The sequence below is a fragment of the Salmo salar genome, chromosome ssa01, assembly GCF_905237065.1.
Source record: "Salmo salar chromosome ssa01, Ssal_v3.1, whole genome shotgun sequence".
In the NCBI taxonomy this organism is placed as follows: Eukaryota; Metazoa; Chordata; class Actinopteri; order Salmoniformes; family Salmonidae; genus Salmo; species Salmo salar.
Genome location: NC_059442.1, coordinates 30,686,153 through 30,710,450, shown reverse-complemented (window position 1 = coordinate 30,710,450; position 24,298 = coordinate 30,686,153). Strand labels below are relative to the sequence as shown.

The 24,298-nt window shown below is 46.1% G+C and overlaps 1 protein-coding gene across 2 annotated transcripts in view; it reads left to right on the top strand.

Moving 5' to 3' along the window:
* The window catches only part of LOC106599208 (protein jagged-2), a 28,670-nt gene extending 12,575 nt beyond the window's left edge, over nucleotides 1-16,095 (top strand). The window contains exons 4-25 of one of the 2 annotated variants that reach the window (XM_014190331.2): nucleotides 2,004-2,258; nucleotides 2,397-2,457; nucleotides 4,658-4,788; nucleotides 5,391-5,510; nucleotides 5,683-5,796; nucleotides 5,889-6,002; nucleotides 7,079-7,192; nucleotides 7,590-7,636; nucleotides 7,767-7,940; nucleotides 8,063-8,213; nucleotides 8,436-8,600; nucleotides 8,781-8,894; nucleotides 9,017-9,244; nucleotides 9,395-9,511; nucleotides 9,600-9,627; nucleotides 10,409-10,494; nucleotides 10,867-10,980; nucleotides 11,480-11,595; nucleotides 11,673-11,930; nucleotides 12,159-12,290; nucleotides 13,449-13,608; nucleotides 13,726-16,095. In XM_014190331.2, the coding sequence (XP_014045806.1) occupies nucleotides 2,004-2,258; nucleotides 2,397-2,457; nucleotides 4,658-4,788; nucleotides 5,391-5,510; nucleotides 5,683-5,796; nucleotides 5,889-6,002; nucleotides 7,079-7,192; nucleotides 7,590-7,636; nucleotides 7,767-7,940; nucleotides 8,063-8,213; nucleotides 8,436-8,600; nucleotides 8,781-8,894; nucleotides 9,017-9,244; nucleotides 9,395-9,511; nucleotides 9,600-9,627; nucleotides 10,409-10,494; nucleotides 10,867-10,980; nucleotides 11,480-11,595; nucleotides 11,673-11,930; nucleotides 12,159-12,290; nucleotides 13,449-13,608; nucleotides 13,726-14,231 (3,305 nt within the window). In that variant the 3' untranslated portion in view covers nucleotides 14,232-16,095. The remainder of the gene's footprint in view (nucleotides 1-2,003; nucleotides 2,259-2,396; nucleotides 2,458-4,657; nucleotides 4,789-5,390; nucleotides 5,511-5,682; nucleotides 5,797-5,888; nucleotides 6,003-7,078; nucleotides 7,193-7,589; nucleotides 7,637-7,766; nucleotides 7,941-8,062; nucleotides 8,214-8,435; nucleotides 8,601-8,780; nucleotides 8,895-9,016; nucleotides 9,245-9,394; nucleotides 9,512-9,599; nucleotides 9,628-10,408; nucleotides 10,495-10,866; nucleotides 10,981-11,479; nucleotides 11,596-11,672; nucleotides 11,931-12,158; nucleotides 12,291-13,448; nucleotides 13,609-13,725) is intronic. The other variant, XM_014190333.2, reaches the window with a different exon arrangement.
* Nucleotides 16,096-24,298: the final 8,203 nt, after the last annotated feature.

Genomic DNA, 24,298 nt, shown 5'->3' with positions numbered 1-24,298 from the left:
GGCGGTAGGCTGGATAGGGCAGTGAGTTGGATAGGGCATTGGGGGCAGTAGGCTGGATAGGGCAGTGAGTTGGATAGGGCATTGGGGGCAGTAGGCTGGATAGGGCAGTGAGTTGGATAGGGCATTGGGGCAGTAGGCTGGATAGGGCAGTGAGTTGGATAGGGCATTGGGGGCACTAGGCTGGATAGGGCAGTGAGTTGGATAGGGCATTGGGGGCAGTAGGCTGGATAGGGCAGTGAGTTGGATAGGGCATTGGGGGCAGTAGGCTGGATAGGGCAGTGAGTTGGATAGGGCATTGGGGGCAGTAGGCTGGATAGGGCAGTGAGTTGGATAGGGCATTGGGGGCAGTAGGCTGGATAGGGCAGTGAGTTGGATAGGGCATTGGGGGCAGTAGGCTGGATAGGGCAGTGAGTTGGATAGGGCATTGGGGGCAGTAGGCTGGATAGGGCAGTGAGTTGGATAGGGCTCAGGAAAAATAGTCTATGTTAGGGCTGTTTATCCTCCAGGAAGCCCCAGCAACTGGCTCTGTGTTTAAACACTAAACAGACAGGCTGTCTGTTGTTTCTTTATTAGGTGGTGGCATGGCTATTACTGTTTGTGTTTCTTAACACACAGTTTAACACCATCAGAGAACGATAGAGGGGATGGATAAATTGAATATGATCAGTGGGCTGCAATCAGGACTACCGGTAAATGAAGTTTAGAAAAGGTTGTCTTGAGGAGTATCTTGTTAATCGGTTAATGAGTGAGCTAATGTTACTTGACTACTAATGATGTGTCCATATCTAAGTTTAGCATGCTGAAAACAGCCTGACAACAGATATTGGCTTAAGACAACCATGCCACTAGTCACGCACGACTAAATGATCTTGGCTGTTTGAAAACAGACAATTATGTCGCTCTTGACTTGGTCAACTGCTCGGTGTTGAAGCCCCCTCATTGTTTGTGTTAGCCCGTGTTGTAGTCACCACACACACACCCCTTCTGCCTGCTCTCCCTAGTAACAGCGGCCTCTCTCTGAGTGTCTCCTTCTCCACTGAGAGAGCCCATGATTGGTCTGTATTTTTATATCTAATTGCTGGAAATGAGCAGAGTGAGTGCTTGAGTTTTCAGGTGGGAGAGAGTGACTGATAATCTGTGCCAGTGTGTTAACTCTCAGTAAAATTGAGAAAATCAGGACAGCAAGTGACAATTTAAATAATTGTCAGTGTTTTTTAACTTCTTTATCATGCGTTAACTTTGGAAGTAAGCATGGCTGCCTGGACTGTGTAGTAAGTAAGATAGAAAGAGATAATACAATAGTAATATCTGCATAACTGACGGTAGGCTATACAGAATCTATCTAATGAAGAGGACTATAATTCCTTAGAGTCCTGACTACCTGTCCAATATCAGCACACTCTCCATCTAGGGGCGAGTACCTGTTGTTTGCCCCCTCTTCAGTGCCCAGTCCTGGGCTGTGGATGTGGCTGTAGCAGCCAAGCCAGTTGGGTCATGGTGTTTCTGTTTCTTGAGAAAAAGCTAAAGGCCCTTTCCTATGTCGCCCTTCCTCGTCTGTTCCCGTCTCGTATTATTTCCGTCCTGGCTCCGAAGGAGTCAGAGCTGGATTTCCTGAGAAAGGGGAGAGAGGGAGGGAGACGGACAAAACGCGTTTCACAAGCAGGAAAACTTTTAAAAGCATTTGGTTATCAAGCTCCCGCAGCTCTGGCCCTACACCCTCTATTTGTGTTTATTTTCCTTTTTTCTTTCATGCTCTTGGAAACAGTGGTGTTTGACCTCGGGTCACCCTCTCTGATCTCCAGCAGCAGATAAACAACAGTGTTCTCTCTGATTAGTTTCTCTCCTGCGTCTAGACACTACTAGGACTTGTACTGAGGCATACAGGTTCTAACATTGAGTAAGGGGCTAGCCGGAATTCCCCTTTTGACTATTCAGTTGTATGCATGTTGTCAAGCGTCCATTAAAGAATGATCAAATCTCTTGGTTTTTGTTTGTTCATGCAGGTGAGGATCTGTTGATTGAGCGAAGTGTCCGTAAAGAAAGGATCAACCCAGGAGATGACAGACAGACTATCCAATACAACGGTCTTACAGCCAGCTTTGAGTACAGCATCCGCGTGCGCTGTGACGAGAACTACTATGGCAGCAAGTGCAACAAGCTGTGCCGGCCACGCGATGACTGGCATGGCCACTACGTGTGTGACCAGTTTGGGAATAGAGGATGTATGGAGGGCTGGATAGGGACTTACTGTACAACTGGTGAGTAGGGGAGCAGCCTGATACAATCCATGTGCAAGACATTTCTGAGTCAAAATACACACAGTGAAACTAATGCTTAGTTATCCCTCTAATGATATTAGGAGTAAATGTGTGAATCTTTTTGCCAATGTTTCACAGCTATCTGCAAGCAGGGCTGCAACCTGCTGCAAGGATTCTGCAGTGCCCCAGGAGAATGCACGTGAGTCTGGGTTAGCTTCACTCTTTGTACCACTGTGTCCATTGACACCCCTTTGACAGAGATTTGTGTCTGGATGTATGGGCTGGATAATGGGCAGGATCTCTTTTTGAGTTCAATGAGGATGATAATGATGACACAGGATTGATCGCATACCAGAGCTTGACCCCCACATTCCCCCCTCCCCTCCCTGTCCCACCTCTCTATGGAACGTACAGTGTGTTACACCCCCCCCCCAGTCTGATCCAGGAGCTATTGTTCTCCTTCCTGTCCCAGACCTGGTGTGTAGCTGTAGCGGCAGCCTGTTTTTCACACAGCGTTTCCTCCCCTCTTCCATCGGTGTGTCATGGCCCCTCTGCCCATGTCTGCAGCCCCAATCCCCTCTTCCTATCCTGGGCCTGTTTTGGCTGGCACACCCCTCATGGGAGTGTGGACTCAATCCAGCAGCCTTAGTCACGTACATGTTAGTCTGCACGGCTGAACCAACCAAGTATTCCATTTCAAATCCTCTTGTAAGACCACCTTCTTGTGTATCTCTCTGATGTGAGTACTGTACCACACTTATGGATCTGTTCAGTAGGGATAGCTGTGAGTAAGAGACCGGTTTGATTTAGTTCTCATCTCATAAAAGAAAGCATTTCTCATTGAAAATGGCAGGAGGAGTGGAACAAAGATTTTAACTGTGGCTGAGCTAAGAGCCCTTCATTGATGGGGCTGTGGTAAGGTGGTTGTTTGGTAATGGTAATGCCACCCTAGCCTTGTGGCCACCATGGTCTCTCCCTGCTCCCACTGTGACCGTGGCCTCTCACTGCTGCTACTGCTACTGTTGCTTATTTTGGGAGAGAAAAAACTCCAGGCCACTGTTGAATGTCTAAAACTATGTAGAAATGATAATGGTCCTATACGTTTTCAATAACTGCCCTTTTTTTGTCCCGCAAATTGCTTTTGACGAACAAATCCGTCCAGAAAAATGATGTGCGGCCCTCCACTGAACTTTGAAATCCCAATATGGCCCTTGAGCCGAAATGATTACCCACCCCTGTTATATAGCTACTGTATACACGAAACCTCAGCACACTAACATACAGTTTGGTATACAGTAGCACACCACTGCACACTGCAGTACTTTTACACATGTACAGTAGTAGACTACAACACAAAGTAGTACTGAAACCTCAGCACACTAACATACAGTTTGGTATACAGTAGCACACCACTGCACACTGCAGTACTTTTACACATGTACAGTAGTAGACTACAACACAAAGTAGTACTGCACCACGTGTTGTGTGACTGCAGTGCCGTATACTACAGAACATGTTAGCACACAGCACCCAGCAGTACATTCACTCCCTCCAGTACAGCATTTCAACTAGTAGTGTAGGGTTTGGTTGGTGTCCATTTGCAGGAGAGTGGTCTTAAAATAGCCCAGGGAGAGAAGTGACAGGACAGGTGGGACAAGGTTACCGCTGGCCTTGGAATAACAGAGTGCTGCCATAAACCAACAGATTAGCTAACCCTTCACCGTCTGCCTCCCCTAGCTGTCTGCCTCAGGAGGCTCTGTCCCCGCCCCGTCCCGGTCCCCTTCCCGGTCCCCTTCCCGTCCCCCTTCCCGTCCCCGCCCCGTCCCCGCCCCGTCCCGGTCCCCTTCCCGTCCCCGACCATCCCCGTCCCTGTCCCCTTCCCGTCCCCCTTCCCGTCCCCGCCCGTCCCCGCCCCGTCCCGGTCCTCGCCCGTCCTCGCCGCCGTCCCGGTCCCCTTCCCGTCCCCGCCCCATCCCCGTCCCTGTCCCGTCCCTGTCCCCGCCCCGTCCCCGTCCCGTCCCTGGCCCTCTGTCTAAGATTAGGAGCCTCAGAAGGGAAGGGGTGTCACTGGCCACCTTGATGAAGACTGTCTGGCTCCTGATGGAGATTACCTTGAGATTTACATGAACACGTACTCCTAGGTTTGTCATGTGGTTGATGTTTTGTCGAAGGCCTTGTCCTATGAGTCTTGGTTCAATTATGAACCATCTATTAATGGGACTGATGAATGATGTATTTTTCAAGATGTAGCAAGGCCCAGTGTCACAGTGCCTGTCCTGATGACATGCGTGCGTCTTTGACTCCTTCCATGTTTTGCACAGAATATGCACATCATATTAAGACCATACAATCGGTCGTCCATTCCTAATGTCTAATGGTGTCTCTAATCTGTCTTGTAGGTGTACGTACGGGTGGCAGGGTCCATTCTGTGACAACTGCCTGCCATACCCAGGCTGTGTCCACGGGACCTGCGTCAAGCCCTGGCAGTGCACCTGTGAGAAGAACTGGGGAGGCCTGCTGTGTGAAAAAGGTGAGACGACAGAGCAGACCAGACCTGTCCCACCGTACTTTTAACACATCCTCTACAGTGACCCCTGACCTCACTGTAGTGTCACAGAGCACAAGGTCACCTCTGAGAGCCCCTCAGCAGCAGGTGGTCAACAGAGGTCAGTTTAGATTGACTGCTAGAAACAGGATATCACTTACAGAGTTACAGGATGGAGAGGAGATGGAGAGACTACATTTAGCAATGTGTAACAGTACAGAGGTAGGATCTTAATTTGAGCCATTTTGCTACAGCCGGAAAATAATCCCGCAGCAACAGGAAATGTTCATTGTTTTATTAATTATAATTAATGTATGGTTTGATACATTTTTCATTAGTGCAAATCAAGTCTGACATTTTAAAGTGGAAATTACAAACTTTAGAAGCCCTTTAAAACCTTGAATACACAAGAAATTCCTGCAACAACAAGATGAAGATATGGCATCTGTATGTCTTCATGTCCGACCCTATGAAGTCTTGTTATAACATTATATTCAAACATATCGTTTACCATCTTAAACCTTTGGATGTGTTCATATGAGACCATTAAAGTGTAAATGTAATCCTTCCTGTATCATTCTCTCCAGATCTGAACTACTGTGGGACGAACAAGCCGTGTAAGAATGGAGGAACGTGTATGAACACGGAGCCAGATGAGTACAACTGTGCCTGTCCTGACGGCTACTCAGGAAAAAACTGTGAGATAGGTGAGTCAGTCATTACTCCTCAAACAACTGGTCAAAGATCACAAATTCAATTATGTCAGTGCCAATTTCCTAGGGTTGATAGTTTGATAGTATATTTAATTATATTTGTGCTATCCATGTCGTCTGTCACTTTGACACATCTCTCTTCACCTGTCTGTCCACTTATCTCCAGCGGAACACGCCTGTGTGTCTAACCCGTGTGCCAACGGGGGCACCTGCCACGAGGTACCATCTGGGTTTGAGTGTCACTGTCCTGCAGGCTGGGCAGGGCCCACCTGCGCTAAAGGTGAGTGAGTCACGATCTTGCCCCTCCCAAAGTGTGTGTGCCCCCATGTTTTTACAAAGCTGAGGCTTAACGTCATTGTGTGTGTGTTCCAGACACGGACGAGTGTGCATCCAACCCCTGTGCTCAGGGTGGGACCTGCATCGACATGGAGAATGGATTTGAGTGCCTCTGCCTTCCACAGTGGGCTGGGAAGACCTGCCAGATAGGTAAGCCTGGAATGGAGAGTTGATGGGGGGGGGTGAACTGGAGCAAAGCATGTCCAAATGTGGAGAACATTATGTCCTGAGGAGCATCATTTGAGACAGTTTGCATGCTAAATTCAATTACGTGTTTGATTTGAAGTGATTGTGATATGTTGTGATGTGTTTTTGTTGTTCCATCGTATGCCAGGAATCTGTGCTCGTCTAGTATCTGGTTGTTTGTGTCTCTCACCCTGTTGAGCCTGTACTAGTACTATGGCGTGGATACTAATTTCAAATTGGTGTATGCATGTCCATGTAGAAAGCTGGACATTATGTGTAACCCGAGCCAGGTGACTTGAGTAAAGCTATAAATAACACCTAGCCTGGCAACAGCTAGCCTTGGGGACTGATATAGCCTGACAGGGGGTTATCTTTGGCTACAGACTGGGGTAAAAGTATGTACTCTAGTCTCCACCAAGAGCAGAGCCTCACCCCACCACTGTTTAGCTCAGTGGAGAGTAAACGCTTTATAACCTGTAAACACGCTGAGGGAGGAACACAAGCTCCGGGTCTTGTGTTACGCTGTCCGTTATTTTCAGCGCGCAGGCGGTTCCCCTTTCAGCGAGCGAGTGGTACCTGAGAGAGGGGTGTCGGGTGTCCGCAGCCCAACAGGTGCTCCTCACTTCTGAGGGAAAGCAGTTATGTTCTGGTCAGTCCAGGGAGAGGGTATTAGTGACCATTGCCTTGTGAACTGACCACTGGGAGAGCTCTGGATGTCAGAGAATAGGTCCATTCAGAAATAGTATAGGGAACTAAAATAAATGGTCAGGGATGGAGGCAGAGCCAGCAAAATGGATGGCAAAAAATGCTATCAAATGTAACCGAGTTGAGAAAGTTCTCTAAAGGCAGGTGTAGCCTTGCACTGTAGAGATCTGCTGGGTGGTGGGGCTTGGATGCTGGCTCTTAGGTCTATCTCTTTCCTCTCTCTCTCTCTCTCTCTCTCTCTCTCTCTGTCTCTGTCTCTGTCTCTGTCTCTGTCTCTGTCTCTGTCTCTCTCACTCTCTCTCTCTCTCTGTCTCATCTCTCTCTCCACTCCGCAGACGCTAATGAGTGTATGGGGAAGCCTTGCCTCAATGCTTACTCTTGCAAAAACTTGATTGGTGGATATCACTGTGCCTGCTTTCGAGGATGGGCCGGCCAGAACTGTGACATCAGTCAGTATCAATCAAACATGTGCCTCTGTCCCCTTTGCCTGTAGCTAGCTCTGTCACCTACTTGGGCCACTGGCCTACTGTCCTGTTTCTATCTCAGGCTTTCTGCTTTATTATGGCCTACAATGCTTATCTAGATCCATGGATCGTGTTTTTAGATGGCTATGAGAAGCACATCCTGTAGATCTCTTTGAAGGTTTTTGTCAACCTCACTGGCTTCCACTGCATGCACTTTAACCAACGGCATCATGTCTTCCTGCATCTTGATAGTTTCTTTGAAGCATTAACCAAGTTGCACATTCTATGTTTTGTTTGTGTGTCACATGCATGCTACCCCTGCATGTTCCCCTGTCCTATCTGTTGTACTGTATTTGTAAGTTCTCTCTTTTCACCTCTGCAGATGTCAACAGCTGCCATGGACAGTGTCAGAATGGAGCGACTTGCAAGGTGGGAAACTGTATTTAATAAGGCAATCTAGCCACCATGTTTGATGCCCTCCATTAATAGTAAATCTATGGTTAACATCATGGGTATCAAAGCCACTGAGTGACATGGGTTTTTCTTACGCTTCGTACAGGAGGGGCAAAGAGGCTACGTGTGTGCCTGCTCACCGGGGTTTGTGGGCCGGCATTGTGACATCCAGAGGAACAGCTGTGCCAGCGGCCCATGTAGGAACGGGGGCAGGTGTCACACCCTGCTGGACAGCTTCATGTGTGAGTGCCCACATGGGTACACTGGCACCACCTGTGAGGTGAGCTATAGTCCTTCCCAGACCTTCGACAAGTCAGATCTTCTCTTTTATACACAACCATTATCTATTTATACATCTGTCTATCCATTCATCCACCCTTTCTTCCGTCGGTCCATCCATAGGTGCAGAGCAACCTGTGCAGCCCTAACCCATGCCAGAACAAGGCCCAGTGTCACAGTTTGATGGATGACTTCTACTGTGCCTGTCATGACGACTATGAGGGCAAGACCTGCTCTGAGCTCAAGGATCACTGTAAGACAAATCCCTGTGAAGGTACAAACCAATCTATAAACCTATTGTTGTCATCTCAACTCCAATAACTCAACCCCTTGTAAAAGTGCTAACCAGGCAGTTCTCTTGTCTAGCCTAAACTGAAACCTGCTCTTAAGCTGCTCAGTCCTCCGGTCAACCTCTAGACCAACCCTCATTTCAACCCAATCCTCTCCGGCCTATCTCACCAACATTCTCTTGTCGTTCCTTCTGTTTTGATCCCAGTGATTGACAGTTGTACTGTCGCCGTGGCCACCAATGGCACACGGGAAGGAGTGTGGCACATCTCGTCCAATGTGTGCGGCCCACACGGACGCTGCATCAGCCAGCCTGCTGGGAACTTCACCTGCTCCTGTGAATCGGGCTTCACTGGAACATACTGTCACGAGAGTGAGCAGACACACACCATCATCATCACACTTCATCGTCATAATCATCACCATCATCATACCATAAGACTGAACATCCTGGTCCTTACTGTTACACACCACTGACTTACTGTATGAGTATCATCATCATCGTCTTTCTCATCCTCCACATTCTCTTCCATATGTCTCTCCTCCCTCACAGACATAAACGACTGTGTGCCGCCTCCCTGTAAGAATGGAGGAACCTGCATTGACGGGATCAGCTCTTTCAAGTGCTTTTGCCCTGACGGCTGGGAGGGCATGCTGTGTGACATGGGTAAGTTTGTGTGTGTGTGTGTGTGTGTTTTGTGTACATGTGTGTATGTGTCCCTGGGTGGTTTTAATGTACCTCTCCATGGTGTGTGTTTCTCTAACTGATCTGTGGTGGTGGTGTTCCAGATGTGAATGAGTGCAGTAGGAACCCCTGTAAGAACGGAGGTCGCTGTGTGAACCTGCTCAACGACTTCTACTGTCAATGCCAGGACAACTGGAAAGGCAAGACCTGCCACTCACGTGAGAGCCAGTGTGATTCCAGTACCTGCAGTAATGGGGGGACGTGCTTCGACCACGGGGACACCTTCCGCTGTACCTGTCTCTCAGGGTGGGGGGGCAGCACCTGTAACACAGGTGAGAAACCATTATTGCACGGTTCTGCCTATGTCGTTCAAGGAAGAGTCCAATAGACTGCTCTGGTCCATATGCTCCATAGGATTCCTATTGCTTATATGTTTTGTGAATGTAGGTTCTAAACTCATCATACTTTATTTCTCTTGCCAGCCAAGAACAGCACGTGTGACTCTAACCCGTGTGAGAATGGAGGGACCTGTGTTGGAGGGGGTGATGCCTACACCTGCATCTGCAAGGATGGCTGGGAGGGGCCCACATGTGCTCACAGTAAGGCACCATATACTGAACTATATCCAGGTTATAATCATAAACTAACACACTGATTTTAATTCTGTGTTATCCCCTTTCTTGACAGATGCAAATGACTGCAATCCTCAACCCTGGTAAATTGAATTTATTAAATAAACTGAAATACTTGTAAAATTCTTTTAAACTTCTTGGCTCCTGTACTGATTCTATTACAAGTGATGAGACCTGTTTATGAGTCCCAGCCTTCTTCCCATTCCCTGTCCAGTAGCACACACACCCATAGAAGATCATATTCCCTCAGTGTTCTGGTTTTAAAACAGGAACACATGACTCCCACACACCGCTCATCTCAGAAATCTAATTTAATGCTCAGAGATTTCCCATTAAACTTTGTTCTGTGAAGGTGTGTGTGTGAAAGGGGAAGTGTGTGTATCCCTGACTCCTCTACAGAACACTGCAGGGCCTGACAGCTGGGTATTCCATGGTCCCGTGGATCAGAGGGGCTGAGTGGACAAAGGCTCCCGCCACCACAATGACTGACAGGGGGATTAGCACAGGGGGGCAGTGGGGTGGAAAGAGACGCCCCTCTCCCTATTCTTCACCGCTGACCCCTGAGCATGGGGCAGTGTAGGCAGGAGAGGGGGGCTGGGTAGCAGGGGGTATAGGGCGAGCACAGTATGGGGTCAGTTTGGGATTTACATATGAAGTCTGAACATTGATAAGGGATCAGCTTTAGAGACCACAGTCTCTAGTCCCTTGCCTTGGGATTCTGCTGCTGGGATCTAGACCTGAGAATGTGAATGTATTCTCTTTGTAGTCTGAGCCTTCAGGCTTGTGTATGCTGCTGCACCTGTGCCAGTGTTTCCTATGGGATAGGCTGACGTATTGATGTGTGGCTCTGTTTCCTCCCTGCAGCTATAACGGTGGTGTCTGTGTGGATGGCGTGAACTGGTTCCGCTGTGAGTGTGCCCCGGGATTCGCCGGACCAGACTGCCGGATCAGTGAGTCCCTGGGAACCAGAGGGGTGTGGGGGGTCAGATTGGAGGGGTCAGGGGTGAAAGGGGACGGGGGGGGAGTTTGAGCTGATTGTTTGTGAGGGACAGATTAGGAAGCCTTTAGGAAGCCTGTCTTAACCTCCGACCTCTCTTGTGAGGAGAGGTCAGCTGTATTCTGCATACAGGTCAGTTCAGTCTTACATTCTCAGGGACAATCCTCTTTCCTTTCCCCCTTTTCAGAGAAGGTCTATTTTTCACGTGGGGAAGCCAGACATGAGAACCAATAATCCTATCCCCTGTTGTGATGATATTCTAGCTAGGTGCCTTGCAGTAGACTAGAGATATGTGTATAGTAATGTCCTCTTGTTTCCTCATCAGACATAGATGAGTGCCAGTCATCGCCCTGTGCCTATGGTTCTACCTGTGTGGATGAGATCAACAGCTTCCTCTGTGTGTGTCCCTTGGGCCGGGCTGGGCCTCACTGCCAAGAGTGTGAGTACACTGCAGCTATACACTCTTAGGAAAAAAACGTGCTCTCTTGAACCGAAAAGGGTTCTTTGGCTGTCCCCGTTGGAGAACCCTTTGAAGAACCCTTTTTGGTTCCAGGTAGAACTCTTTTGTGTTCCATGTAGAACGCTTTCCACAGAGGGTTCTACCTGGAACCAAAAAGGGTTCTACAAAAAGGGTTCTACCTGGAACCAAAAAGGGTTTTACCTGGAACCAAAAAGGGTTTTACCTGGAACCAAAAAGGGTTTTACCTGGAACCAAAAAGGGTTCTACCTGGAACCAAAAAGGGTTCTCCTATGGGGATAGCTGATGAACCCTTTTGGATCCCTTTTTTCTAAGAGTGTAGAGAGAACACCTTTATTACTGTATCCATGTAGTGGAGGAACGTTCTTCCTTTGACCTCATGCGTGCTAGGAAGAGTTTCTAAGGACTGAGCCTGATATTGCCTTAGTCCTAAACCTGCTCCTCTCTCTCCTCTCTGCAGTCATAGGGATCGGGAAGGCCTGTCGTTACTCCGGCCTGCAGTTCCCTCACGGCAGTCGATGGGAGGAGGAGTGTAATACCTGCCAGTGTGTCAACGGCATTGTGCGCTGTTCTAAGGTGAGACTTGCTTTTATTACACATAGTGACGGTGTGTGTGTGTGAGCTGCCTCCATGAACTCTGTTTGTGTGTACAGGTACGGTGTGGCCGACGGCCCTGCCTGCTGCAGAGAGGTGGTGCCGGTCCAGACAGTAGTTCCCCGTGTCCTAGAGGACAGGAATGTGTGGAACACCAATTCCTCACCTGCTTCGCCAAGCCCTGCCACCAGTGGGGCGTGTGTTCCACCCCCGACCCCCCTCCGCCCCTCCACACCCAGTGTGAACCCAACAGTGGTTACCTGGACAACAGCTGTGCCCGCATCACACTCATCTTTAACAGAGACAAAGTTCCACAGGTGGGATACACGTCATCATCACCTGACATTTAATGAGAGATTTCATTTAAAAAAGACATCTCAGTTGCAGATGTTTTTTACTAGACTTGAATCTCCGACAACACCTTCCCCGAACCTTTACCTGAGAATTCAAGTGAATGGAATTAGCTAGGAGCTGGCAGCCACTTCAGCCGAAAATGCTAATGGTTATCTCTTATCATTCTTTGTGTGTGTGTTTGCTAATCAAAGGGCACCACTGTGGAGAACATCTGCTCGGAGCTGAGGTACCTTCCCATCGCCCAGACCCTGGCTCAGGATTGCACGCTCCTCATTCTCTGTGACCTGTCCTACTCCAACAGTGACGCCGTGGAGGTTGCCATGGTGAGTGCCTGACATCCCCCACCACTCCTATCCCACCTCAGCCCCCCACCTTCAGACTCTGAGCTGTTGCCATCTGCCAATGATCCCCTCTTACCTCCTCACCTCCCACTGTCGCCTGCAAGAATAGTCTCTCTCCCATCTCTTTTTCAGTTAGCCCTGAGGACCACGCCCCTTTAGGTTCTTTCTGTCTTTCACTTGATTAAATCACACACTTAATTGGTCATTGTAAATAGGCTCCAGGGTAGACTTGTAAAAGTGGAGCCTTTTGAAGCGCATCGTTCTTTGCCTGAACATCTGGATGCTGTTTAGCTTTACTTTGGTCCACCTTACTGTTACTATGCAGTCGCTCCTCCCTCGCTTCTCATAGACCGTGTATATGAAATACCTCTCTCTCTCTCGCTCTTTCTCCCTGTCTCTCTCCCTCCCTCTCTCACTTTCTCCCTCTCTCTGGGACTGGCGTGGCCACCCAGGCTCTGCTCTCCAGTCAGACACAGGGGAAATCAGACGCTACAGGGCACTAAGCCCTTAATGGAGGGGATTAGGCCTTTTCTTGTGATGTAGTCATGTTTGGGGACGTACAGGAAAAGGAGTGGTGCGTCTGACGTTCTGGTAGCTTTGTACCGAGTTCAATAATGAAACTCCTTAGCCCCTATCAGGCTTACAGTCAAATGTTAGTTGTGCTTTCTTAGACCATTATGAAGTAGTCTTGATCTCAAAGTGAACTGAACACGAAGTCACATCATTTCAACCTAATATGTATTGTGGATCTGGGTTTGGCAGAGTAGTCCCATCCAGCGGGCTATATGTGAGTTCTCAGTAAGAGGCCTGTAGTCCACTCTGAAGCTCATAGGCTGTTAAATTTCAGAAAGTGGTGAGGGTGTGTGTGTGCGAATGAATGAACTTCTGCTTACCCAGAAAAAGGAGTATTGCTGACTGGCTGGCTACTGACTGACTAGCTAGCCAGGGATCACCAGGGAGCCACATCTCTGCTTGTTCTCCATTGTTCCTCCTAATTGAAGTGCACAGCATCCAGCTAATCTCCCTCTGCTCCCCATGGACTCTCTGGTCCACTTATTAGGCAATTAACTAGACCCGCTGGGTGTGGGGTGCTCTACTGTGTTGACTTACCAACTCTCCTCCTTTCTCCCTCTCTTCCAGTCGTATGATCAGGATGGTCAGGAGCAGAATGGAGACCGTGGTCAGATCCAGGAGGCTGCCAGTGCCATCGTCGGTGCCCTGTCCAAACGCCACAACAGCACTGTCATGCTGGCCGTGGTGGAGGTCAAAGTGGAGACGCAGGTCATGCCCCAGTCTGTGGGTAAGTGACCGGACTAGACTTGGTTTCACTGTCTGCATGTTCTTATACTGTGCTTTGATTAGGTAGCATTACAATACATGATAGTAAAGTATAATTTGATGGACTTTCTGTCTCTAGACCACCTGGTGCCAGTGCTGTGCGTGGTGTTCAGTGTGCTGTGGATCTTCTGTATCGTGGTGTGTGTGTGGTGGACCCGTAAGAGGAAGAAAGAGCGTGAGAGAGAGTCTGCAGCGGAGGACAGCACCGTCAACAACCAGCTGGAGCCGCTGAGGGTCAGCCTGCCACAGCACAAAGACAACCGAGGCAAAGACATTCAGCACGAATGTAAGAAACTCATGAGCCCTCCAGACCGGACGTGTGACGGGGCTGAGGGAGAAGAGGAGGAGGACGAAGAGGAGGAGGAGCTGAGGAGGGGAGGGATGGAGCTAGACAAGTTCTCCACCCAAAAGTGCTCCTTGGCAGGAGTGCAGGACAAAGAGATGGGCAAAGGGGGAGTGATCTGTACGACGCGTAGTGCCCCTGTCAAACCCCCCCACCGGACAGCATACAGCCCGAAAGACAACCGGTGTAAAAACCTCAACACTGCCAACGTCAGTGAAGACGTCAAAGACCATTATGTATGAGCAAAGCCTAGAGGTGGGACCTCTCAAACTAAGGACAATGTCTCCATCTAATAGAAAAACACAAGCACCAATAGTGAAGATTTCAGACACGTTTTACATTTAATTTTACATTCTTTGTCTGCAACATGGAGGCTTCTTATCTACTAAAAGCATTGCAAATGAACATTTCAGCAACAAAAAGAGACCTGAATTTCAGTTTAAATCACACTGTTGAAAATAGGAAAAAGGAAACCTTTTTTTTCTTTTCTTTTTTTTGTTTACAAACTGTCGCTCCCTTTAAAGGAGAGCTCTTCTTTTCACAGCATGTCACTGAGCAGTTTGTGTATTATGTGACTTTGGCATGAGCACTGCCATTGGAGGACTATGGAGAGCCGTTGAATGGCAGCTGTCATACTACTACATTACTACTAGTGCATTTAGTCCATATCTGCCTTAACCCGCACTGTGGGCCTTTGTTCTCTTGGTATAATAATGTCATTTGTATAAGTAAAATTATGTAAAATGTTATATATATATATATATATATATATGACCCTTTTGAAAGCTATAAGCAGTATATAACACCTGACATCAGCATTAGTTTATAAACATAAACATATTTTCCATGACATGTCAATGCTTCTAAAGATTTTATGTACAGTATATCCCTTTAACATGCATTTTACTCTACCACTTCCTGCAAGCCTAGATGCTTTATTATTTGCTTTGGTAGAAAGTGCCTTCAGTCCTTTTATTATTTCATCTCATTCAAAACATTTATCCAGAACTTAATAATTAATATAAAGGGAAAATATGTCCTTTCACAACTCTTCATATCACCATAAAGGTATTTCTTTGAACAATGTATATATGTAAATATAAAAAATGGCTGTGTATATTTGAATTTAGTAACTTAAGTGACCCTTTTTATTATAGTTATTCTAAAGAGTAAGATTTTTTTTTTTTTTTATGATGTCATTCCGTTTTATTAGTAGGGCTGGTTTTATACAGATTTATGGACAATATCAAGGGTCCCACTTACAGAAACAAATGATTATAAGTGCTTGTTTGTTTTGCTTTATGATTTTATTTTGTTACAACACAAAATTGTGAGTAAGCAGAGCTGTTAGTTCTAGTTCTAGGCTTGTCTTCGTCTGCTGCTTTAGTAGGAGCTATCTGTTGGGAGTTTCCCTAATGAATGCTGGCTCACCATGTCCCATTCACTATGCTACTGTATTAGAATGTCCTATTATATTGCAGGGGTGTACCAGTGCATGGAGGGGTTAGGTTGATCTGATACAGAAACAGTGCTAGCAGGCTTTCATTATCGGGATTTAGGTCGGAATCAGGAGTAACTACAATTCAATTCAAGGCTATTATCAGATCAATCCTATGGTTTAATTGTTGTCTGGGATGGAGCCTGATGGATACACTGCTGCTTTTCAGCAGCACTCAGTTACCAAGCCCTGCAGTGGTGCGTTGGATTTCTGCTTTCAGTACTGGTCTAATGAAGGGAACAAGTTTTATTGTTGTTGTTGTGGTTGTTGTCCAGTGTTTGTATTATATCCTGTTTCTGCACTAAGACAGGAAGAGAACCCATTGAGCATTACCTCAGCGGTGGTAGTGAAAAGGATTTTTGTTGTTCTTTACAGTTTGATATTGTTATTCTCTGACAAGAACTGTCTTTCAAATGTTTTGATGATAAAGGAATTCAAATCATTACCAATATCCAGTCAGCATAATCCCACTAGCCCCAGAGCATGGGCTGAATGTGCAGAACATTGTAATTATTTTGTACAAAAGAGCAGTTGCATCTTGGTTTGTTAGTGGAATTTGTGTTTGTTCTTAGAACAATCCATTTATTTATTAAAGTATTTTATACCAATATCTTTGTTTTGTCCTCTTTATAGCATTGGAATTTGACCGTACGTTTCAGTTTTCCCGCTCATTACCGTTGACCGTAGCTCTGGAAATCAAATAAAATCTGTTGAATTTGATTTGATGTGTTTACACTTTATCGATGGAGCTGAATCTGCTGTTCCTATAAGATTCATCTTTCTCTAGCTGATTGTCTGTAGATAGACAACCAGACACCATTTCAGAACCACTAATAAGGTAGGTCCCTTGCATACGTACATTTGCCCTTATAGGCCAAGTGCAATCAAAAACTAGATTTTCCTGTGTTTTACAGTGGCAAGAACAAGTATGTGAACCCTTTGTAAATACCTGCATTTCTGCATAAATTTGTCATAACATTTGGTCTGATCTTCATCTAGGTCACAACAATAGTCAAACACAGTCTGCTTAAACTAATAACTTGCAAACAATGATACGTTTTCATGTCTTTATTGAACACACCGTGTGAACATTCACAGTGCAAGGTGGAAAAAGTATATGAACCCTTGAATTTAATAACTGGTTGGCAGCAATAACCTCAACCAAACATGTTCTGTAGTTGTGGATCATACCTGCACAACGGTCAGGAGGAATTTTGGACCATTCCTCTTTACAAAACTGTCTCAGTTCAGCAATATTCTGGGGATGTCTGGTGTGAACTTCTCTCTTGAGGTCATGCCACAGCATCTCAATCGGGTTGAGGTCAGGACTCCAGAAGGTGTATTTTCTTGTGTTGAAGCCATTCTATTGTTGACTTACTTTTGTGTTTTGGGTCGTTGTCCTGTTGCAGCACCCAACTTCTGTTGAGCTTCAATTGGCGGACAGATAGCCTAACATTCTCCTGCACAATGTCTTGATAAACTTGGGAATTCATTTTTCCGTCAATGATAGCAAGCTGTCCAGGCCCTGAGGCAGCAAAGCAGCCTCAAACCATGATGCTCCCTCTACCATACTTTACAGTTGGGATGAGGTTTATGACGTTGGTGTGCTGTGCCTTTTTTCCTCCACACATAGTGTTGTGTGTTCCTTCCAAACAACTCAACTGTAGTTTCATCTGGCCACAGAATATTTTGCTAGTAGCGCTTTGGAACATCCAGGTGCACTTTTGCAAACTTCAGAAGTGCAGCAATGATTTTTTTTGGACAGCAATGGCTTCTTCCTTGGTGTCCTCCCATGAAAGCGTTTTTGTCACGGTTGTTAGGATAGACGGACTAAGGCGCAGCATGATTGGAGTTCCACATCTTTATTTTAGTGAAACTTAAACAAACCAAGAAACAAACAACGACCGTGAAGTACCGTAGTGCTACATGCACTCACTCAAAACAATATCCCACAAAACACAGGTGCGGAAAAAGGCTACCTAAACATGATCCCCAATTAGAGGCAACGATTACCAGCTGCCTCTAACCATACAACTCACCAACATAGAAATACAATGACTAGAACACCCCCCTAGTCACGCTCTGACCTAAACACCATAGAGAACCAAGGGCTCTCTATGGTCAGGGCGTGACAGTTTTACGTATCGTAGACTTGTCAACAGAGATGTTAGCATGTTCCAGAGATTTCTGTAAGTCTTTAGCTGACACTAGGATTCTTCTTAACCTCATTGAGCATTCTGCACTGTGCTCTTGCATTCATCTTTGCAGGACGCCCACTCCTAGGGAGAGTAGCAACATTGCTGAACCTTTATAGACAATTAGTCTTACCGTGGATTGATGAACATCAAGGCTTTTAGAGATGCTTTTGTAACCCTTTCCAGCTTTATGCAAGTCAACAATTCCTAATCTTAGGTCTTCTGAGATCTCTTTTGTTCGAGGCGTGGTTCACATAAGGCAATGCTTCTTGTGAATACAAACTCAAATTTTGTGAGTGTTTTTTTAAAGAGCAAGGCAGCTCTAACCAACATCTCCATTCTCGTCTCATTGATTGGACTCCAGGTTAGCTGACTCCTTACTCCAATTAGCTTTTGGAGAAGTCATTAACCTTCCAGGACGCTTGCGTCCCACCTAGTCAACAGCCAGTGGAATCGCGTGGCGCGAAATACAAATACCTCATAAATGCTATAACTTCAATTTCTCAAACATATGACTATTTTACACCATTTAAAGACAAGACTCTCGTTAATCTAACCACACTGTCCGATTTCTAAAAGGCTTTACAGTGAAAGCAAAACATTAGATTGTCAGCAGAGTACCCTGCCAAAAATAATCACACAGCCATTTTCAAAGCAAGCCTATATGTCACAAAAACCAAAACCACAGCTAAATGCAGCACTAACCTTTGATGATCTTCATCAGATGACACTCCTAGGACATTATGTTATACAATACATGCATGTTTTGTTCAATCAAGTTCATATTTATATCAAAAAACAGCTTTTTACATTAGCATGTGATGTTCAGAACTAGCATACCGACTGCAAACTTCCGGTGAATTTACTTAATTACTCACGATAAACGTTCACAAAATACACAACAATTATTTTAAGAATTATAGATACAGAACTCCTTTATGCAATCGCGGTGTCAGATTTTAAAATAGCTTTTCGGCGAAAGCATATTTTGCAATATTCTGAGTAGATAGCCCGGCCATCCCGGCTAGCTAATTTGACACCCACCGAGTTTGGCCCTCACCAAACTCAGATTTACTATAAGAAAAATTGGATTACTTTTGCTGTTCTTCGTCAGAATGCACTCCCAGGACTTCTACTTCAACAACAAATGTTGTTTTGGTTCGAAATAATCCATAGTTATTTTGAAATAGCTCCGTTTTGTTCATGCGTTCAGGTAACTATCCGAAGGGTGACGCGCGAGCGCATTTCGTGACAAAAAAATTCTAAATATTCCATTACCGTACTTTGAAGCATGTCAAACGCTGTTTAAAATCAATTTTTATGCGATTTTTCTCGTAAAATAGCGATAATATTCCAACCGGGCGACGTTGTATTCGTTCAAAGACTGAAAAAAAAAATGGAGTCCTCTCGTGGACGCGCACCCCAGTGTCATTGTTCCCTGCCTGACCACTCACAAAAACTCCTGTTTTTTGCCCAGAGACTGCAGAGACGTCATTCCGCTTTCTGGCGCCTTCTGAGAGCCAATGGAAGCCTTAGAAAATGTCACAGAAGGAGAACAAATTGTCAGACAGGGCACTTCCTGTATGGAATCTTCTCAGGTTTTGGCCTGCCATATGAGTTCTGTTATACTCACAGACACCATTCAAACAGTTTTAGAAACTTTAGAGTGTTTTCTATCCAAATCTACTAATTATATGGATATTCTCGTTTCTGGGCAAGAGTAGTAACCAGTTTAAATCGGGTATGTTTTTTATCCGGCCGTGCAAATACTGCCCCCTAGCCCCAACAGGTTAAACCTAGAGGTTCACATAAACTCAGCAAAAAAAGAAACATCCCTTTTTCAGGAACCTGTCTTTCGAAGATAATTTGTAAAAATCAAATAACTTCACAGATCTTCATTATAAAGTGTTTAAACACTGTTTCCCATGCTTGTTCAATGAACCATAAATAATTAATGAACATGCACGTGTGGAGCGGTCGTTAAGACACTAACAGCTTACAGACAGACGGTAGGCAATTAAGGTCACAGTTATGAAAACGCAGGACACTAAAGAGGCCTTTCTACTGACTCTGAAAAACACCAAAATAAATATGCCCAGGGTCCCTGCTCATCTGCGTGATCGTGTCTTAGTCATGCTGCAAGGAGGCATGAGGACTGCAGATGTGGCCAGGGAAATAAATTGCAATGTCCGTACTGTGAGATGCCTAAGACAGCGCTACAGGGAGACATGACGGACAGCTGATCGTCCTCGCAGTGGCAGATCACGTGTAACAACACCTGTACAGGATCGGTACATCCGAACATCACACCTGCGAGACATGTACAGGATGGCAACAACAACTGCCAGAGTTACACCAGGAAGGCACAATCCCTCCATCAGTGCTCAGACTGTCCGCAATAGGCTGAGAGAGGCTGGACTGAGGGCTTGTAGGCCTGTTTTAAGGCAGGTCCTCACCAGACATCACCGGCAACAACGTCGCCTATGGGCACAAATCCACCATCGCTGGACCAGACAGGACTGGCAAAAAGTGCTCTTCACTGACGAGTCGCGGTTTTGTCTCACCAGGGGTGATGGTCGGATTCGCGTTTATTGTCGAAGGAATGAGTGTTACACCGAGGCCTGTACTCTGGAGCGGGATCGATTTCGAGGTGGAGGGTCCGTCATGGTCTGGGCGGTGTGTCACAGCATCATCGGACTGAGCTTGTTGTCATTGCAGGCAATCTCAGAGCTGTACGTTACAGAGAAGACATCCTCCTCCATCATGTGGTACCCTTCCTGCAGGCTCATCCTGACATGACCCTCCAGCATGACAATGCCACCAGCCATACTGCTCGTTCTGTGTGTGATTTCCTGCAAGACAGGAATGTCAGTGTTCTGCCATGGCCAGCGAAGAGCCCGAATCTCAGTCCCATTGAGCACGTCTGGGACCTGTTGGATCGGAGGGTGAGGGCTAGGGCCATTCCCCCCAGAAATGTCTGGGAACTTGCAGGTGCCTTGGTGGACGAGTGGGGTAACATCTCACAGCAAGAACTGGCAAATCTGGTTCAGTCCATGAGGAGGAGATGCACTGCAGTACTTAATGCAGCTGGTGGCCACACCAGATACTGACTGTTACTTTTGATTTTGACCCCCCCTTTGTTCAGGGACACATTATTCAATTTATGTTAGTCACATGTGTGTGGAACTTCTTCATTTTATGTCTCAGTTGTTGAATCTTATGTTCATTTAAATATTTACACATGTTAAGTTTGCTGAATATAAACCCAGTTGACTTTTTCCAAGCTATACTGTGAATGTTTAAATTATGTATTCAATATAGACAAGAAAAATACAATAATTAGTGTGTTATTAGTTTAAGCACACTATGTTCAGATCAAATTTGATGACCAATTTATGCAGAATTCCAGGTAACTCCAAAGGTTTCACATACTTTTTCTTGCCACTGTAGATACATTTTCACAGTATGAGGTTGGAATAATACTGTGAAATTGTGAAAATGATGACAATTGTCAAGGATACTCTATAAACGCAGGAGGGGTGAAGTCAGGCGCAGGAGACCAAAGGTACGTGAAAACACGTTTAATAGAAACCAGTCCAAAATGCCATACACAAGGCAGGGAACAAGGAATCCACAATAGGCAAAAACACCCGAACAGAGTCGGGACACAGCCCAGGAAACCCGTATTTGCAAAATGAATATAATGCAGAGAAAAACCAATCCCCAACCCTACGACAGTAGACACAAATAATCCCGCACAACCTTCAACCTAAAAAGACAGACTAAATACCCCCACTAACGAACTAACTCAAAACAGGTGCTAACACAAAACAGACATCACCAAATGAAAATGAAAAGGAGATCGGTGGCAGCTAGTAGGCCGGCGACGACGACCGCCGAGCGCAGCCGGAACGGGGAGAGGCGCCACCTTCTGTAGACGTTGTGACAACAATGCCCTTTTAGTGTAAGCTGTTTGAAAAGACAGCCTGAAGTTTCAGCCTGTTTTAGTGGGATGGAGTTTTGGCATTCCATGGTGACAACACCATGCCGTAAATTAGTTGATAGACCAATAAGCAAGAGTTCCAAACTTCACACCAGCTAATTTTCAGTTTTCCACTCCCCACTCTGACAACTCCCAGACAGTTCTAGCAACTTCTTGCTTGAGAAATTTCCCTTTGGTAGGAAGCTATTTTAGTTTATTTTTGGCCATTTTTGATTGAAAAAAAATCACAGTAAAGTACTTAATTACTTTACATTAAAGTACCTAAAAATGTTTTGATATTGAGATAAAAACGTCTGCATTGGATCTTTAATGTAATGATTTGCATTAGAATCATCCACTATATGATGGCAGTAATGTAGCTGCGTAGACTCCGTAATGCTCCATGGTTTGAAATGTCTGGAACCAGGATCAGATATCAGTTAAGTCACGTGTGTACAGTACAGGATCACTGACCTACTTGGTAGTACAATAAAAGAGAGAGCGAGGAGAGGGGGGAGGAGAGGAGGAGCCCATGGCACCCAGTACATCTCACTGTACAGTATGTATTCCTACCATTCAGTATGTGCTATGTAAGCCAACACCAGATTCCACGAGTCACTGGCTATAGTCAAAGGTATCTGTCTAAGACAGGTTAGCCACCTCCACTCCACATATATCTAGTATCACACTGTTTTAGCTGTGATTACAACAATGCTGTCTGTTACTAGGAGTAGGGTGTGATACTACATACACTGAACAAAAATAAAAATGCTACAATTTTATTATGCCCTAATGTAATAAATTAATTTGGGCCTAATGTATGGATTTCACATGACTGGGAATACAGATATGCATTTGTTGGTCACAGACACCTTAAAAAAGGTAAGGGTGTGGATCAGAAAACCAGTCAGTATCTGGTGTGACCACCATTTGCCTCATGCAGCGCGACACGTCTCCTTCACATAGAGTTGATCAGGCTGTTGATCGTGACCTGTGGAATGTTGTCCCACTTCTATTGAATGGCTGTGTGAAGAATTGGTGGGAACTGGAATATGCTGTTGTACACGTCGATCCAGAGTATCCCAACCAAGCTCAATGGGTGACATGTATGGTGAGTATGCAGGCCATGGACGAACTGGGACATTTTCAGCTTCCAGGAATTGTGTACAGATCCGTGTGACATGGGGCTGTGCATTAACATGCTGAAACATGAGGTGATGGCGGCGGATGAATGGCATGACAATGGGCCTCAGGATCTCGTCACGGTATCTCTGTGCATTCAAATTGCCATCGATAAAATGCAATTGTGTTCGTTGTCCGTAGCTTATGCCTGCCTATACCATAACCCCACCGCCACCATGGGGCACTCTGTTCACAACGTTGACATCAGCAAACAGCTCGCCCAAACAACGCCATACACGCTGTCTGCCATCTACCCAGTACAGTTGAAGCCGGGATTCATCCGTGAAGAGTACATTTCTCCAGTGTGCCAATGGCCATCGAAGGTGAGTCTTTGCCCACTGAAGTCGTTTACGACCTCGAACTTCTGTCAGGTCAATACCCTGGTGAGGATGACGAGCACGCAGATGAGCTTCCCTGGTACAGTTTCTGACAGTTTGTGCAGAAATTCTTCAGTTGTGCAAACCCACAGTGTTATCAGCTGTCCGGTTGGCTGGTCTCAGACGATCCCGCAGGTGAAGAAGCCAGATGTGGAGATCCTGGGCTGGTGTGGTTAAAAGTGGTCTGCGGTTGTGAGGCCGGATGGACGTACTGCCAAATTCTTTAAAATGACGTTGTGTTTACCTAAAATGGTAGAGAAATTAACATTTAATCTGCTGGGGAGGAAGATGCATCTGGTGGAAAATGAATAGCCCATTCCAGGATCTCCTATGAGCCCACAAGTGAGGGGTGTCCACATGAGTTAAACACAGTAGTGGTGGTAGAGGTGGTGGTGGTAGAGGTGGTGGTAGTGGGTCAGTGGACCACGGTTGTGTCCAAAATGGCATCCCCGTCCCTATGAATAGGGTACCACTTCGTACACAAACTCCGGTCAGTAATAGAATGATCCAGGGTAATGTAGTGTCCACATCAGGTAAATACATGGCACTGTGTCAGTAATAGACTAACCCAGGGTAGCATAGTGAGGGCTATCCCAGTGCCAGGGCATCCCATGCAACACCAGGGTACCCAAGGTATTTCCTGACCTGCTGCTGCTTTTAACCACAATGACCCAGATACACAGGCCTGAACCCACCCAGGCCTTAACGACTTTACCCGACGATACTCCTCATAGAAATCACTTAATGGACAGATAAGTATATTTTTATTGAAGGGATTTCTCAATGGTGTCACCAGATTCAGCATGAAGTAGCATAGAGTAATAATGGTATGAATTCTAAGTGGAGGGAGTGTCCTGGATAGCGTGTGTGGAGAGAGAGAAATATTTAAGTCCCGAGGATAGTGGGAAAGGGAAAGAGGCTGAGTTCAATGAGATTCCTCCTCGTCTCAGAGGGAGCTGCTGCCACACCTTGGTCTGTGCTGGCGGCAGGCCCACAACTCCTCCCGTGATGGCCCAGAGAGGGTTAGAGCTGAATCCACATGTTCAAACAGAGATGAAAGGCGTTGTTAGGATGG